The sequence below is a fragment of the Ictalurus punctatus genome, chromosome 6 (assembly GCF_001660625.3).
Source record: "Ictalurus punctatus breed USDA103 chromosome 6, Coco_2.0, whole genome shotgun sequence".
Taxonomy (NCBI): domain Eukaryota; kingdom Metazoa; phylum Chordata; class Actinopteri; order Siluriformes; family Ictaluridae; genus Ictalurus; species Ictalurus punctatus.
In genome coordinates this window covers 3,147,501-3,166,158 of record NC_030421.2, presented here as the reverse complement: position 1 = coordinate 3,166,158, position 18,658 = coordinate 3,147,501, and the positions used below count along the sequence as shown (strand labels likewise).

Genomic DNA, 18,658 nt, shown 5'->3' with positions numbered 1-18,658 from the left:
TCAGTATTTCATGTCCCGCTTAACCTTCCGCTGTAGCCTGTCAATAAGGTTTGGTCTTTTCTGCGCGGTGGTGTTTCCTGCTAAGTAGCAGTCTTTGGGAAGATTTACAGCATAGCTGTAGCGTAGATTAGAGGAGCGTGTTCCATAAACTAGGAAAAGCCCATGCCGAGAAAAAATAAATATATATATATATATATATACAGACGTGAAAGGAGATAGAGAGAGAGCGTGCGCGTGAGAGAGAGAGAGAGTGAATGACATTTTGTCTTCTGTGGCAGAGGAAACCGTGCTATAATGGGTTTTGCTTAATTTGAGCTCAATTGGAAAGTTATTAGAGAGCCCGATTTAGCCGTTTGTGAATTTGGTCAAGGGCACTGCAGCAGAGCCGGAGCTCAGAGCGGCGTTTGGAAACAGCACCGTGTGTCTGCTGGAGCAGAACCGCAGTGAGGAGGAGCTGCTGATATACACGATACACCCTGTGCGCTCTCACCAAGGCTGATCAGAGCATCCCCACAAGGCGTTCTGCTCACACTGTGGTGGAGAATAAAGCTCTCAGTGTGTGTGCGTGTGTGTGTGTGTGTGTGTGTGTGTGTGTCTGGGTGGAGAGGTTGTTTGCTTCACATGGTGGTGTGTGTTTGTCTGTTTGCTTTGTGTTTTTTGAATTGCCTTTGGCAGAAGTTGTTCTTATCAGCGCTGATTTCAGGTGGCTTTGTGTGTTTTGCCAGTAGGTCGCTTTGGCAGACCTTTTGTTATTTACTTTGGAGGTCACCTAACGAACTTTAGGGGTTTTTTTTTTGTTTTTTTTTCTTCTTTCACAACGCAGGTGAAAGACAGCGAAATGACCCACGGTCGCGTCTGTGAAACGGAAATAAACGACGCAAACTCACGGCTTTTCTGTTCAGGGTTGTTTCGGAGGTCAGGACATGGATCTGGATTGTGTGAAATAGTACTTAGGATAATTAGGAAAAATGTTCTTACACAATAGCATTCATAGGTAAGGGTTCATTTTATTTTTTTTTAAATTTTATTTAAATAAGTGATTATATACTGTAAAACCGGATAAGTTCATTTAACTTAAAAAAAAAAAAAAAAAAAAATTGAGGAAACTAATTACCTCAACATTTTGAAGTTGATGAATCAATTTCTTTAAGCCAAAAATACACTTAAATATAACAAAAATTTATTTTAAATGGCAAAGTTTGAGTTAAATGAACTATCCGGGTTTTAAAGTGTATACACCTGACATTAACCTTATTAAATCAAATATGCATATGAAGCATACTCATAACTACTAGTTTCACTACAATGCTTGAATAATTAATTGTAGCTAATGAGGCAAGCGAATAATAATAATAATAATAATAATAATAATAATAATAATAAGGCGAGCTTTAACACATGTAACTGGGATTAAACAGCAGCAGTGGTTCAGTAAGCAATAAAATGTCGTTTTATTTCATTTCTAAACTGAGCACTAACCAATATTCAAATGAATTTGCAGTAAGCCCCGCCTCCTGAAAAACTGACCAATGGTCCCTGTTCTTAAGCAATCATAATCGAGAGCAAGAGATCCGGACTCGGAGTGAGGCAGAGAGAATGAGCCGTGAAGAAGCTCGGCAGCAATTTCAAATCATCAGACGTCAATATAAACAAAATCTCCAGTATCAGTGAAAAATTAATCTCCATCAAGATCCCCTGAGTAGCCTACATACACTCAACATGACACGCACACACACACACACACACACACATAACACAATGCGTAATTGCGACAGCGAAGCGTAATTAGTTTGAGTTTAATTACCAGAAGGGGTTAACTCTTTTATTACTGGATTCAGAATGCACCACGTCTCACGCCGCCTTATTTTCTCACGATAATTATGATTACCCTTCATATTGATTAATTTCACGCTGTGTGCATTGCGCGCTTAAAGGGGAGGTTTGTCAAAAATTATTAATTAGCGTTCTCTGAACTTCGGAGACGAGACGTTTTACTGTCTCCGAACGCAGTGAGTGTCGCGTCTCGTGCAGATGATTGCGCGTAAACATTGTGTTTACTCTCGCCACCCCGCAAAACAGGTCCTCATTTACTGAAACACAACAAGTGAAGGTCAACATCAGATCAGCAGCTATCAAGCAGCAGGTTGACGTGCGAGTATTTTCTATTAACAACCTGACCTTTACTTCATTCAGTCTGCGTGGGAGTCCAGTAAAACTGCACTTTCCTTTCCAACGTCAGCACATCTCTCTTAAACCTTTTACATCTCAACCTTTCTATCAAAATCTGTGTTTTCTAGCATGAGCAGTGTCATTTTACTGAACTGGAGTAGGGCAATATCAAGTACACTACCACTACAACGATCTCTCTCTCTCTCTCTCTCTCTCTCTCTCTATGCCTCTCTCAATCCTTGCCTCTCTCTCTCTCTCTGCCTCTCTCTCTATCCCTCTCTCACACTTTTTCCTCCCTATGCCTGCCTCTCTCTCTGCCTCTCTCAATCTTTGCCTCTCTCTCTGAATCTCTCTCTATGCCTCTCTCACACTTTTTCCTCCCTATGCCTGCCTCTCTCTCTGCCCCTCTCTCTCTCTCTCTCTCTGCCTCTCTCACTCTCTCTCTCTCTCTATCTCTTTCGCTATGCCTCTCACATTTTTTTCCTCCCTATACTACTCTTTCCCGTTCTCTCTCTCTCTCTCTCTCTCGCTATGCCTCTCACAATTTTTCCTCCTTATAGCACTCTCTCCCTCCCTCTCTCTCTCTCTCTCTCTCTCTCTCTCTCTCTCTCTCTTGCTATGCCTCTCTCAATTTTTCCTCCCTATACCTCTCTCTCTCTCTCTCTCTCTCTCTCTCTCTCTCTGTCTCTTTCGCTCTCTATGCCTCTCTCACATTTTTTCCCTCCCTGTGCTGCTCTCTCTCTCTCTCTCCCTCGTTCTCTTTCTCGCTTGCTATGCCTCTCTGTTTTTCCTCCCTATACCACTCTCTCTCTCTCTATGCCTCTCTCACATTTTTTCCCTCCTTGTGCTGCTCTCTCTCTTTCTCTCTCTATCTCTCTCTCTCTCACTCTCTCTCTATCTCTCTCTCTATCTCTCTCTCTCTCTCTCTCTCTCTCTATGCCTCTCTCACATTTTTTCCCTCCTTGTGCTGCTCTCTCTCTATCTCTCTCTCTTTCTCTCTCGCTCTCTCTCTCTCTCTCTCTCTCTCTCTCTCTCTCTCTCTCTCTCTCTCTCTTACTCACCCTGGCTCTCATTTCATGACAAATAATGCGTCATTTGTGTTGCCAAGCCTTATGTAAGGAATTATGAGCTGTATTTAGAGTTGAAGTGCGAGTAGTGAGGAGTTAATGCCAGAATTGCACACATCACATTTGAGGCCTTGGAATTCCTTCTGAGTTGAACTGCTGCTTAGAATCGAGTGTTTTTGCTGCAGAGCTTGCCCAAAAGAGAGGAATGCTTCTGTTATCTGTTTTTTTTTCTTCTTCTTCTTCTTCTTCTTCTGACTTTAAAGAGTATGAATTTTTTAGAAGAATTAAACAAACGCACTCCCGAGACATCATTTGCTGGTTTACTTTTGCTGCAGTGAACTGTTTGGGGAAAAGTGAGACACAGGGAAATTCACTTATACAGTCTTCTTGTACACAAAGGTAAAAATCATCAAAATGATTAAACTGTTTGATGTAAAATTCCAACTAACACATGTCTGGGTGTACGGAATAAAAATGGAATAAAAGAAAAGAAATACATTTAAAAAATAAAAAGCAGTTTGCAAGTGTACCCACTAGGCTTACACATGTAAAGAAATCAAAAGGAAAAGCTATCCCATAATAAGCTTCTTTATGTATTTGTTTAATTCTTGCTAATTTCCTGACCAGTGATTTGAGTGTATACAAATATTATAGTAGAACATATCAAGAGTAGAACATATCAATATATAGATATATAGAAATATCTTGATATATAGAAATATCAAGAGTAGAACAAGCACTGTTCGTGACTATCAGTCTCACTATATTTTACTATATTTGGTTATTATTATATTTATTATTTACAACCCCGATTCCGGAGAACACGACGGCTGTTTTGTCTAAAAACTATTTGAAACGTCGACTCGTCGGACCACAAAACAGGATTCCACTATGCTACGCTCCATCTCAGATGAGACCGAGCCCAGAGAAGTGGGCGGAGCTTCTGGACAGTGTTGATATAGAGCTTCTGCTTTGCATAGTAAAGCTTTAACTTGCATCTGTGGATGCAGCGGCGAATGGTGTCGACCGACAAAGGGTTACCAACGTATTCCCGAGCCCATGTCAGGATCTCCACTACAGACTCATGACGATTTTTAAGACCGTGACGTCTGATGGATCGGAGATGACGCGCATTCAGAAGCGGTTTTCAGCCTCGCCCTTTACACACCGAGATTTGACCGGATTCCTTGAATCTTTTAATTATATTGTGCGCTGTAGAAGGTGAAACGTCCAAAATCCTACCGATTTGTCTTTGGGGAAAGTTCTTCTCAAAGTGTCGGATTATTCGCTGACGCATCTGTTGGCAGATCGACCCGTCGACGATCGCCTCACCTGTTTCACATCACCTTCTCATTTCAACTTCTCACATCGCTATGAGTCCTAAATCGCCCTGTCCCAACTTTTCTGGAACGTCTCGCATGCATCAATTTCAATATAAACATTTCCCCTCAAAAATCGATGCCGTTGCTTAGATAAAACATCAAACACCTCGTCTTTATATATATACGTTTTTTTGTTTAAACACAAGTCAAAGTACATTTACAGATCACTCCTCTTTGTTTTTATTAGCATGTCCCATACTGTCCCAACTTTTTCGGAATCGGGGTTGTATTATTCGGATCTCATGAACTTTTTAAAAAAAAATTCGTTCATTTGCATAATACTGTATCAGTATAAACTTTGTTGCTTTATTCCCTTTGTATGCTACAATGTAACTGTTTGTCAGGGGTTCTTTGGATGAAAGCACTTTAGCTACCTTTAGCTACAGTGGAACCCACTTTAACAGCAAAACACTATTTAGGGTTCTTTTTTGAAGGTTTCCCACATGAGGGACGAGCTAAAAACCTCTAGGAGTTATATATTTAACACATAACACAATTTCCACAGATGACAGGTGTGACAGGTCTCACCTGAATAGCCTAAATCTTTCAGTTACTGAAGACAGTTGATGCCCAGTTCTCATCCATTATTCAGTGGATAATTTCACTTGGATACTACGGATTTGAAGCTAAAAACATTAATGGAATCAAAATAGGACTCTGGAGCTCATATCGGAGATCATTTTCAACACGCTCGGTACTGTTTGGCTTTATAGTATGTACGTGTTAAAGAGTAATGGCTCATAATCGCACCCAGATGAGGATGGGTTTGGTTTCGAATCTGGTTCCTCTCGAGGTTTCTTCCTCATGCCATCTCAGATATTTTCCACTGCCACTGTCACCTCTGGCTTGATCATTAGGGATCTAACTCTACATCCAGATTTGTGACTATGTCCACTGTTAAAAGCGCTATATAAATAAAATGGAATTACATTTCAGCCATGAAATGTGATCTGCTTCATTTTATATATCTATATCTATATCTATATATATATATATATATAAACTCCCTATTCTCCAAGGATATTTTGAAATCATGTGACTGACATCATATGATGAAACAATCTTTCTTTCTTTGTATTTCCGCGTGTCTGTGTGTAGTGGATGGCTGTACAGACTGGTCCGTGGACTATCTGAAGTACCGGGTGCTGCACGGAGAACCGGTGAGGATCAAGTGCGCTCTGTTTTACGGCTACATCCGGGCGAACTACTCGCAGGCGCAGAGCTCGGGTCTCAGTCTGATGTGGTACCGCAGCTCGGGGCTCGGCCACGGAGACTTCGAGGAGCCCATCTCGTTCAACGGCCTGCGCATGAGCAAAGAGGAGGACGCCATCTGGTTCAGACCTGCCGAACTGCAGGACGCTGGCCTCTACTCCTGCGTGCTGAGGTGGGACTGAATCACATACGCACACACATGTATGTGCTCACATGGCCTTTCAAGCGTGTGCGTAACATCTCATTTAACATGCGTATAAGAGCTGGGAGGCTGAGGGTGACTGATCGAAGGTGTGCTGCTGAGAGGAATAAAAATAATGTGTCTATTTGTGAGGCTTTGTGCGCTTCTATATGTTTGTATGAGAGTATGTCTCGTGCGTATGTGTGCACATGACCGTGCTGGAGTGTGTGTGTGTGTGAGATCAGAGCATCTCCAAATATGGCAGGTCTTAAAAAATAAAGTCAGGAAAACAGGTTGGGTAAGCTTTATAAAGATACCCAATTTATACTTTTGCTTAAATTTAGACTATATATGAAGCGTGGATATAGCAGTAATTACTGAATCCTGATTGTGGGAGGGGGTATGTGTGTGTGTGTGTGTGTGTGGGGGGGGGGGGTTCCCGGTATGCAGTGGTTAGTACCTAACAAAAGTGGTGCAGATGGTTTTAATGTTATGGCTGATTGGTGTATAAGCTTTATATAGCTCTGTAATTCGATCTATTGTTCTTAAACAAATAATGCTTTTTTTTCCTGTTTTTTTTTTTTTTTACAAAATAAAATAATAATAATAATAATAATAATAATAATAATAATAATAATAATAATAAAATCCTTATCCTATAAGGGGAAAAAGACTTATATTTTTTATAGACTTATAGATTTGTGCTTAGTGTCTTGCAGCACTGCCGTATATTTGCTCGTGTGTGCGTGCGAACGTGTGTGTGTGTGTGTGTGTGTGGGGGGGGGGTTATTTAGTAAAGCAGTGACTGAGTGAGGTGAGACGGCAGAGGACAGAAGGAAACTCAGTCACCCATCAATCACACGCTGATGCTCTGGCTCGGCTCGGGAGCTCCGTGGCCCCTCATTGGATCGGGTGTCCGTCTGCTTAAGCATAAATCTGATAATCTGCTCATCATGACCACATTAGCATCATGGAATGTCACTTTCAATCTTCTGTGCATGTGTGTGTGTGTGTGTGTGAGTGTCTATCTATCTATCTATCTATCTGTCTGTCTGTTTATGCAGGCACACATGTACAGTAGATAGTCTTAACTTTCAGAAGAAATGACTTTTTTTCATTCGGAATGTGCTTTGAAACATCATGTCGTGTGCATTTTGATGTTAATAACTGTAATGTACGTATAACGTACTTGCGCTGCAAAAAATATAGCTTCCACTGCAAAATAATAGCAATTACATGCATTTACATTGCTAGAGCAGCCGGGAATATATAGCAGCGTTTCCGAGGACGTACGGGTCAAGGAGCAAATCGAGAAATTGTAGGAAGATGTGGTAAAACATTTCAGCTTCAATACCTTCGGTAGTTCCGGCTACGGTATTTACATCCGCTGGCTTGAGGGACATGCTATTTAAAAAAAAAAAAGAAAAAACGTTACATGTAAATAAATTATAATACTTATCCAGTCAATGTGCAGTTTGCATGCTAATTCATGCACATAATTTCCCATGACCCTAAATTTTAAAGTCTAAAGAAGTTCAATTTGGACAACATACTGTACCGTACACACCTACTGTACATGTGACTATATTTGATCTCCGTTATCCTTTAATAAGTCTATAATCTGTCTGCCCTCAATGGATTGTATACCAACCCTGTAATATCACTGGAATTAGCAATACAAACAGTATATAGAGTCACCGGTTAAAAGAAAGCAGCTCTCTCTCTTTGTTTCTGTGGGCGTGTTCATTTCAATCACTTGGGACTCTTGTACTCGGTATTATTTGGTATATTATTTTGATATCTTTTAGGCATAAAATCACAAGGGACGGAAAATAAATTGGGTAACAGTTTGAATACGACAAAAGCTCCAGCGGTGACATGTTTTGAAAGCATCTAAGTAACGAGTAGTCTATAGTTAAAAGTAGTGTTTAAAATGAAGATGGAGAAAGACAACAAAGACAGAGAGAGAGAGAGAGAGAGAGAGAGAGAGAGGGAGAGTGGTTGGGGGGGGGGGGGGGATTTGGGGTAGAGGAGGTAGAGGAGGTAGGAGTATTGCCCAAGTCCCCCATTTTTGGAGCACGGAGTATATTATATAGATGTAATATTCCTACACTGTGCCGTGTGTGGTGATTGTATGAGCACTCTGTGGACATTACAGTGGTGCTTGAAAGTTTGTGAACCCGTTCCAAGTTTCTATAATTCTGCATGAATATGATATAAAACGTCATTTGATTTTCCTAAAAGTCGACAAAGAGAGAGATCTCCCCCAGTAAAGAAACGACCAAGTATAATATTTTGGTCTCGTTTGTTGAATCGGTTTGTTGAAAATGTATAGAAACTTCGGAAAGGGTTCACAAACTTTCAAGCACGTGGTTGTGAGGTCATATCTTTATCAAAAATGTTGGCAGGTGCTACACCAATCCTCAAACAGTGCAAAGGCAGTCCACTAGGCAGCAGGGCATTGAGTAAATCACATCATTTGTCGTTTTAGAGGTTTTATTTATTTATTTATTTATTTATTTATTTATTTATTTATTTTTACTTATTTGTTTTTTTCGGAACGAGCCATGAGGGTTTACTTTTATTTGCTGAGTTTAAGGTTAGGGTTAGATTCAAGCGTAGACATACTCGAGCATAAATGTCCTGCGTTAATAATCATGTCAGTGGAAGGTCCTTACAAGGAAAGCAAGCTAGCCGATGCTAGCGAGCGCAATTAGCATTTCCTTCTTTCAGCACCGGTGCGGATTTTCCCCTCCTTCAGCGAGGTCGGGTTTAATCAGCTGAACTCAGCTATGAACGAAAGTCCTTCACAGGCTGGTTTTAAATGGTCAGTCATTTAATAGCTGAGTAGAGTTGAAATGACAGGTTTAAGCCAGTTATCGCACCGGTTTAAGCATTTTTTCATGTATTCGTGCAGTGGGAACGTTCATATAGAGCACCCTGTGGTTGAGTGCGAAGTGTGTTTCTCTGTGGCTGTAACAGGAACTCGACGTTCTGCATGAAGGTGTCCATGACTCTGCTGGTGGCTGATAATGACACGGCGGCCTGTTATAACTCCAAACTGCGCTACACGGAGAAGGCCGAGCTGGGCAAGAGCAAGGACATTTCCTGCCCTGATATCCAGGACTTCATCCAGCCTGGCCAGGAGCCACAGATAACGTGGTACAAGGTAGAGTGTTGAGTGTGTTTGCCTTCTGGCTGTCATTGTTCTCTTTATGCTTGATTGGCTTATTTCTCTCTCACTCTCTCTCTTTTGGGTGAGCAGGAGTGCAGCGAGTGGCAGTGGAGGCCGAGTATACTGCAGTCCGGAGACACTCTCTCTATCCAGGAGGTGACGGAGGATGACATTGGGAACTACACCTGTGAGCTGCCCTTCGCGGGCTTCCTCGTGCGCCGAACGACTCACCTGAGTGTGACAGGTAATGCTCAAATGTGTGTGAATTCCTCTACACCAGCACACATTTACCGGAGGAGGCGTGTCTAAAGCCCATCACTTCCCACACACATGACATAACAGGATAGTTAGTACGCATGGAGGTGGCTACCGCGAGAACGGGGAAGAACGGGCTAGATCAGATTAATGTATGTATTTAATACGCTGTGCTTCTCCTCTCTCAAGGCTGTTTAATAAAGCGATTTCAGGGTGCTGTGTCTTCATAACGTTAACTGCGGTGATAAAGCACTTCATTATAGAGCTGTGACAGCGCAGCCGACCCACTTTACTGCACTGGCATGCACACACACTTAACTTCCATTATTTCGGTGACCTTCCAGCTGCATTTGCGCTCACACACGCACGTGCACACGTTTCTGCAGACACATGCGCATGCTTCGCTTTATCTCTGTCGTCCATTAAATCTAAATTCGTGCCGGGAAGAACCGCAGAATTAATTGGATATTAAATGGTCGGGTGCAATTAGCTAATCATGAAAGGCATTGGCCAGTGCAGTCCATTTGTAGTGCGTTCGCTGCGTCAGAATGAATCACGCCAGCATTACTCAGCAAATGATCTATATAGAACAAACCACAGCCACTATTGATGAGCATTCTGGGAGTCCAGTGACCAGAGGCAGATGTTCCTGTTGAGTGTTCTGATAAATCACAGGCTTTCGCGTGGTCCATATTAGTCTTCTTCAAATCTGCATAATCTGTTCACTGCAATCGCATCCGTCAAGAAAATCGTACTTAGCAGTCCGGGCTTAGCCGAGCAGACCGTTATGGACTTAATCATCGCCGATGTTATTGCGCTGGAATACAGTAGGGCGGTTAAAGCGTTAAAGCGGAAAGGTTAAAGCGTCTTTCGATAAACTTGGATGACTGAAACGCTGCTCGATATGGCGCTTTGCGTATCGTTCGCCTGACTTTTTAATCGATTTAAACGAGATCATGCGCCCGTCCTACTTAATTAAGGCACGTATTTATAAGCCGAGAAAGATGGAAGTTTGGTCTCGGATGGTCACGCACAGTGGAATAAGACGCGAGTTACAACTATATGGGAAATAACTGTTTATTTCCGCTTTTATGTCTTCATTTACGCAGAGATTATTAGATATGAGTGTTAAATAATTTGGCAACTCAGTGGAGCGTTGTACTAGTCTCATGTCAATACTGAATTCGGCGTCTGACTCCATTTCCCAGAGTGTACCTCCGACTACTAATACGGCTACCGTGGACTCTAACTGTGCGTCCAAGTCGTCCTGGGAAGTTCGTAATTAAGACGTCAGGTGGGTTCGAGCCACGGTGTTCGGAGCGAGATGGCGGTCTACTTAATTAACTGCGAAATAAATCCAGTTTTTTTTTTCACTCTCCTTCTAGAAAATGACGAGCAAAGAATGCGCATGAGCTGCTTAGTGGTTAGTACGTTCGCCGAAACACCTCCAGGGTCGGGGGTTCGATTCCCACCGTGGCCCTGTGTGTGTGGAGTTTGCATGTTCTCCCCGTGCTGTGGGGGTTTCCTCCGGGTTCTCCGCTTTCCTCTCCCAGTCCAAACACATGCATAGTAGGCAGATTGGCGTGTCTAAAGTGTCCGTAGTGTATGAATGGGTGTGTGATTGGCACCCTGTCCAGGGTGTACCCCGTCTTGTGCCCGATGCTCCCTGGGATAGGCTCCAGGTTCCCCGTGACCCTGAACAGGATAAAGCGGTATAGAGGATGGATGGATCAGTCTATATCGTAATTGTACGGCGCTATCGTATCATATTTTGTGCAGGCTTTTGTGCTTGTTTTATTGTAAATAAATAAAAAAGCCTGACAAAGACGTGCAACTGCTAAATACCCATAAGAAGTGTGGTTTATATTTGACTTTCATTATCGCTCTTTCTCTCTCCGCCTTCCTCCGTCACGTTTTCTTCTGAGACGAGTAAACATTCAGATCCAACAAATTTATTGTCAACTACAGACGAGTTGCATCCATTGATTCCACCATGTTGTCTTACTGACACGCCCCCACCCCGACCCCCACCCCCACCCCCATCTGACATAACAAGCCTTTATTTCATATTTGCTCATTCGGTTTTTTTTTTTGACCCTCGTTTGTTTTCTTGTTTCCCGATCATAGTCCCGTCCTCTGAATTCCTGTTTGTTTTTTTTTACATCGCCTGACCCTTTGCCTGATTCTAGATTCTGTCTTTGATATTGTCCTTTGGATTCGTTTGCGCATGCCCGTCTTCACTTTTAATAAAAGCGCTCACCGCAACCTTCACCTTCACAGTATATAAGACGATATAGCAATGTTAAAGCTCACCATCTTGACACACGGTGACCTAGCGTTAACGACCCCATATATGAATTAGGAATTACTCTACATTTGCTTGTATTTTCTCATGTGTATGTCACTTTGGATAAAAGTCTCTGCTAAATGAATAAAATGTCAAATGTAAATGATATCTAGTGCGGGGGAAATATCATATATCCACTCCAAATTTACACACATCAACAAAGATATGTATAAAAAATGGATATTCACACTACGGTATATTCAAATATACCGTATATACAGATCAGCCATAACATTAAAACCACCTGCCTAATATCGTGTAGGTCCCCCTCCATTTGTGACGCCAAAACAGCTCGGACCCGTGAAGGTGTGCTGGGGTATCTGGCACCAAGACCTTAGCAGCAGGTCATTTAAGTCGTGTAAATTGAGAGGTGGGGTCTCCGTGGATTGGACTTATTTGTCCAGAACATCACACAGACGCTCGATTGGATTGAGATCTGGGGAATTTGGAGGCCGAGTCAACACCTTGAAGTCTTTCTCATGTTCCTCAAACCGTTCCTGAACAATGTTTGCAGTGTGGGAGGATGCGTTATCCTGCTGAAAGAAACCACTGACGTTAGGGAATACCGTTGCCATGAAGAGGTGTACTCGGTCTACGACAATGTTTAGGTAGGTGGGACGTTCACATGAATGCCAGGAATGAATGCAGGTTTCCCAGCAGAACATTTCCAGGAGCATCACACCGCCTTCGCCAGCTCGCCTTCTTCCCATTGTGCGTCCTGGTGCCGTCTCTTCCCCAGGGAATCACACACACACACACGCAACCGGCCGTCCACGTGATGTAAAAGAAAATGCGATTCATCAGACCAGGCCGCCTTCTTAAATTGCTCCATGGTCCAGTTCTGATGCACACGTGCCCATTGTATTGCTTTCTGAGGTGGAAAGGGGTCAGAATGGGGACTCTGACCAATCTGCGACTACACAGCCCCAAACGCAACAAGCTGTGATGCACTGTGTGTTCTGACTCCTTTCTATCAGAGCCAGCTTTGATAGAAACTTTTTCAGCAGTTTGTGCTACAGTACATCTTCTGTGGGATCGGACCAGACGGGCTAGTCTTCACTCCCTACTCACATCAATGAGCCTTGTGCGCCCATGACCCTGTCACCGGTTTGCCAGTTGTCCTCCCTTGGACCACTTTTGGTAGGTGCTAGCCACTGCATACTGGGAACACTGGGAACACCCCAGCTGTCGTTTTGGAGATGCTCTGATCCTGTTGTCCAGCCATCACATTTTGGCCCTTGTAAAAGTCACTCAGGTCCTTACACTTGCACCCTTACACCTGGAGTTCCAGGTTTTGACTGCAGCTTCTTTCAATTGTTGTTTGTTTCAGGGGGTTTCTCAATTCAGTCTCCTCTTCAGGAGGTGAGATGCTGCTCAGTTGGGTTAAGGACTGGTGATTAACTTGGCCAGTCTAAAACCTTCCACTTTTCCCCCCTGATGAAGTCCTGTGTTGAGGTGGAAGTGTGTTTTGGCTCGGTGTCTTGCTGCATGATGAAGTTCCTCCTGATTCATTCGGATGCATTTCTCTGTAGAATGAGAACAGACCATCATGAGTTCCATCATCAATAAAGATTAGTGAGAACATTCCAGAAGCAGCCGTGCGAGCCCAAGCCATGACACTACCTCCACCATGTTCCACACATGAGCTTCTGTGTTTTGGATCACGAGCAGATCCTTTCATTCTCCACACTCTGGCCTTTCCATCACTTTAGTAGAGGTTAATCTCGGTTCCAGAACATTCGCTGTATTTCTTTGTGAGTTCCAGTCTGTTTTTCAGATTCTGCATCTTCTGGCACAGCCTCTATATTTCTACTATAAGTCTTCTTCGAAAGGTGTATTGTGATACCTTCACCGCTGCCCTCTGGAGGTTTTCGGTGATGTCACTGACTGTTGTTTTCGGGTTTTTCTTCACAGCTCTCACAATATTCCTGTCATCATCTGTTGTTGTTTTCCTCGGCCGACCCGTTCGGTGTCTGTCGTTCAGTACACCGGTGGGTTCTTTCTTTTTCAGGACATTCCGCAATGCCTCTGATCGACTTTCCCTCTTTTCTCAGCTTCAAAACGGCTTGCTTCACTCCTTGAAGGCTGAAGGAAAAAGCCAAGACTAGATGTTCAGAGCTATTTATTATTTAAACGATCAATCGAACAGGACACACCCGCCAGTCATGCGTTCCAATATTTTTGCTCGCCTATTAATTGGGTTGTCTGATACAAAAAGTGTCATGTTCTATGCTGCTTAACACGTCGACATACGTATAAATACCAGGAAATGAAAGCTGAAATTCTACACGCTCTTCTCATGTTCATCTTTTGATCTCAAACCCAAACGTCTTCGGTTTACAGCGAAAACAATTTAATTGGCCTTGCTGGTTCTAATCGTTTTGGAGGGGGGAAGATCTATCAGATACAGGTCCTGAGAGTTTACTGGTTAAAATCGGCTTTCGACTAGGATCCTTAAAGGATTAACGATGGAATGTACCGTACACTCGTAACGCGATCGGTGTAAATTTATGATTTGTACAAATTTAACTAATGAACTAAAGTCGTCTGCCGCTCTGCGAGCCATTTACCATACTGATGAATTCTGAACACACTGATGAACACACAAGGGAATTAAGCTCTCCACAACCAGAAACTGTGTAAGTTCATGCTCCGATGGTTTCGCTGCTTGTAATCAAACAGATGGTCTGTGATTAACAGCAATAATCAACAGGTCCGGTGGTCATGTGATCAGTAATAGTAGACCAGACGTACACACTGTCTGTGCTATGATGGTGTCGTTTGTGCAGCCGAGCAGATTCCGGGGTAAGATCTGGATCGCCGCGGCGTTATAAAGAGACGAATAAAGCCGGCATATGGCCGAGATTAGACCGATATAGTCCGATTTTAAGCTCCAAAAAATTGAACTGGTCCAAATGTTCACAGTTGAGTTGTGTACGTGCGGTAGGTCTGTCTGAGTGCTGGATTGTGGCTCACTTCCAGACATTGGCCATTTTCAACAGCAGTATGCTTGCGGTAATTGCTCTGGTGTCTGCTCCTCGTGCTACATCAGTTCTCTTGGATTTTTTTTTTTCTTCTTGTAAAGTCTGATGGCCTTCAGCCTGAGAAAGGTAACAGCTCAGAGACACAAAATGGCTTTCTTGTTTTTGAGTATGTGCTGACAATCTATTACTGCAAACATGATTTTAGACCTTCTGGCTTTTTGTGTGCGTGTGTGTGTGTGTATGTGTGTGTGTGTGTGTGTGTGTGTGTGTGTGTGTGTGTGTGTGCATTGCAAAGTATACTCAAAGCAATTCAAATTCAACATGCACAGTCTTAATCTGAATGACAAGAAGATATCTCAGTCAGGGCAAGGTATATTAGCTTTAATACTCTATTTGCACAAACACACACACACACACACACACACACACACACACACACACACACACAGATGGAGACTGTTCTGCAAGAAAGTCAATCAGGGAGAAAACTGGATTAAAATGTCACAATGAAGACAAAGATATCACAACTGCTCGTGTGTGTGTGTGTGTGTGTATGTGTGTTTAGAGGGCACTGATATTATTAGGGGAGATAAATGTGAACAGAGATGACTGAGTATGATTGACTATCATTTCCTATCAAATTATAGACACACACAGTCTCCTCACACACTCCTTATCTCACACAAACAACAAATGATCCATAATCCTCTGCGGAGATTACAACAAATCATCTTCCATTACATCTGACACTTCTGTGAATTACTGGTTTTTAATGTTGCATATGGTTCTGTAAAGACTACGTCTCGGAGAATACAGCCGAGGTCATAAGTTCACGAACGCCTTGCAGAATCGGAAATAATGTTCACATTTTATAAATATGAATCACTGAGGGGTCCCATGTTGTTGTTTATTTAGTTCTGTCCTGAATATAGTATTTCACATAGCAGATGTGTACATATAGTCCACAAGACACAATAATAACGGGGGGGGGGTCAAAACTTTTGACTTTTGAGCAGGATCATCGGTGTAAATTGTTAGTATTTTGTCTTCTGGGAAACATGGAGATATCTCATGTAGTGTCGGAAGGGCGGTACTAAATGAAAAAAAACAAGATCTTTAAACAAAACACGAACAATTCTCATCCTGTTCAAAAGTTTACACCCCCCTGGCTCTTAATGTACCGTGTCGCCTTCTCGAGCATCACTGAACGTTCGCACCTTGTGTAACGGTCGTGTACGAGTCCCTCAGTCGTCCTCGGTGTGAAAAGACGGATGCTGGAAAGAAGATGCTGGAAAAGTAAAGAATGTGCAGGACCTGGAGGATTTTTCTGAAGAACAGCGGGGAGTTTAACTGCTCGGCACAAACAATGGACTCGTGAAGAACTCTCACAGAACATAAACACACCGTGTCGTGGATCATCCAGGTAACGACACACGGGATTAATAATCGAGGGTGTGTAAACTTTTGAACGGTGCCATTTGTGTAAATTCAGTTATTATCTCGTCTTGTGCACGATATGTAAACATCTCTCATGGGAAATAGTTTATTCAGGACAGGACTAAATAAACACCAACACGGGATTTTTTATCATCCGTCTTATGTTAGCATTAGCATGAGCATTTTGCAGATTCTGCAAGGGGTATGTGAACTTATGTATGTAAACTCGACTGTAGATAAGATCACTTTTCATGAAATAAAAACCCAGCACAATAGAAACAGATACGTCAGCTGGACTCGGAGAACTGGACTGAAGAAGAGCACAAGAACATCGATTCTCTACTGATTAAGAGAACTGTAGTCCTACTTATCAGCGCTAACACTGCTGTGGTCTCTGCCACGCTAAGCGTGTTAGGAGTCTAATTGCTTGTCTCGAAGCTTTACATGGGCAGAGCTTCATGGAAACACGGACGCTGATGTACTTACACATTTTTTCTGTGTGAAAGCTATTTCAGATTACAGTTTCCATGGCCACCTGTGTGGTGACCATGCCAACAGCAGATTGGGACTGGATGCTGTGCATGTGTATGGATGTGTGTGCGCGCAAGAGGGGCCTGTGGAGGTGTGCCAAGGGCGATGCCAATCCTTTCTCTGATCTGCACACCTTAGCACAACGGTGCCCACGCTTCTGAATCACTATAGAAACAGGAAGACACTTTCACTCCAGTCCGAGGCTTCGGAGGAGCAGCTCCGGAGTTCAGACCTGGAGCTCGAGCGAGACTGGAAAGAAATACTCCTGCTTTAGAGATCACTACGGATAATTATTATTCCTCTCTGGAGGTAGCGGAACCATCCATAGCGCGTGTGTGCTGATGCTTCAGCGCACTTTTCTTTTCCTGATGTTGTTTTGAGCTCGTGCAGGCTTCCCATGGTGCACTGGGCTTGTGATCACACATACTTTACACATACTCACAACACCATGCATCTGTTAGGTCTAATCAGGGCAAAGTGTGTGTGTGTGTGTGTGTGTGTGTGTGTGCGTACCTGTGTGTGTGTGAGTCTGTGTCCTTAATCATGGTGGAGTGTTATGTAATCATAATTAATTAAGGCTTAATTACAGAAGCTGCTAAATTCTTGCTAAGTGTCTAGGCCCTTAGCACACACACACACACACACACACACACACACACACACACACACACAGTGATGCTTGCAACATCAATTAATTTTTAATGTATCTCACTCGTGTGTGTCTCCTTCATCTTCTGACGTTTTAGCTTGTATTTCCTATAGTATGTGCGTGTTTGTCAAGCGCACATGCCCATGAGTAACTCTCCATAGAAAGATCTCGCTGTGACAGTAAAACAGCTCCACGGGATCAGGATGGTTCTCTAAAGTGGAACATATGCACTTCTGTGGGCCACAGCGTACTCCCCAAATAGCTCCTCGTGTCTTTTGAAGCATCAAACGTTGCCCTATTTTCTATAGCAAGGAACACACTTAAAAAGAAAGGGCAGAGCTTGTAGCGTTCTGCTCGGCATCCCGGCACCTCGGTTACGCGTACGGCCATTTCGGACCCCGGCGTGGATCCGAGCGTGTGACAGGGGTGTGTAAGGGGCGTGTGTAATCGTGTGGACTCGGACGGGCGCGTACCGATCCGCCGACGGAAAAGCATCGTAGCGGCTCCGAGGGTTTGTTTGCGACTCGGAGTTCAGATCTATTATTGACACACACGTTTGAGGGAAACTCATGTAATACACAGCGGAGACGGCGACTAGGAGACGGTTTATTTCGCCCGGTGTGTGTGTGTGTGTGTATGTGTGTGTATGGGGGAAAAGAGCTGTGAATCTCAGAAGGAGTCTGTACTATAACACTTCTCCTACTCTCAGTCTGTCAGTCACAAACCGTATGAACAGTCTGAGAGTGGGTATGTATGTGTGTGCATGCTAGAAAGACAGCTCTCTCTCTCTCTCTCTCTCTCACACACACACACACACAGGAAAGTAGAGGTTAAATAGAGGACCACTTTTCTCCCCCCTCCTCCACCTCCTCCTTTTTTCTCGGTAGATTCCATCCTGCCGCGTCTAACCGCTCCCCCACAGTGCTGGCTCGCACTCCTCTATCTTCCTCTCTTCTCCTTCTGCACGCCATCCCCCCATCACACCCCCTCCCATCCCTTGTCCCTGAGCCAGCCCACACCACAGCTTTTCCAGCTCTCTCACCAGGAACGAAGGAGCGGACACATGAAAACCGTCTCGCTGTCCCTCCTCCCTTAGGGCATGGGGTTCTGCATTCATTATTAATGCATCACTGTTGACGAGAGCGTTTAGCATATGTGCTACAGTGCTTTTTACAGAGTCCTTATTAAGGAAATATGGATGCGTTTTGTTTTTTTTCTTCTTCTTCTTTTCCCCGCCGTGCTAATGTATCATCCTTCAGTCAGATGTAG

The 18,658-nt window shown here is 43.4% G+C and overlaps 1 protein-coding gene across 2 annotated transcripts in view; it reads left to right on the top strand.

The window, feature by feature from the left end:
- il1rapl1a (interleukin 1 receptor accessory protein-like 1a) overlaps positions 1–18,658 on the top strand; it is a 117,303-nt gene that overhangs the window by 68,614 nt on the left and 30,031 nt on the right. For both annotated transcript variants that reach the window (XM_017470169.3, XM_017470170.3), the window contains exons 3-5: positions 5,717–6,002; positions 8,994–9,180; positions 9,277–9,430. In XM_017470169.3, the coding sequence (XP_017325658.1) occupies positions 5,717–6,002; positions 8,994–9,180; positions 9,277–9,430 (627 nt within the window). The remainder of the gene's footprint in view (positions 1–5,716; positions 6,003–8,993; positions 9,181–9,276; positions 9,431–18,658) is intronic.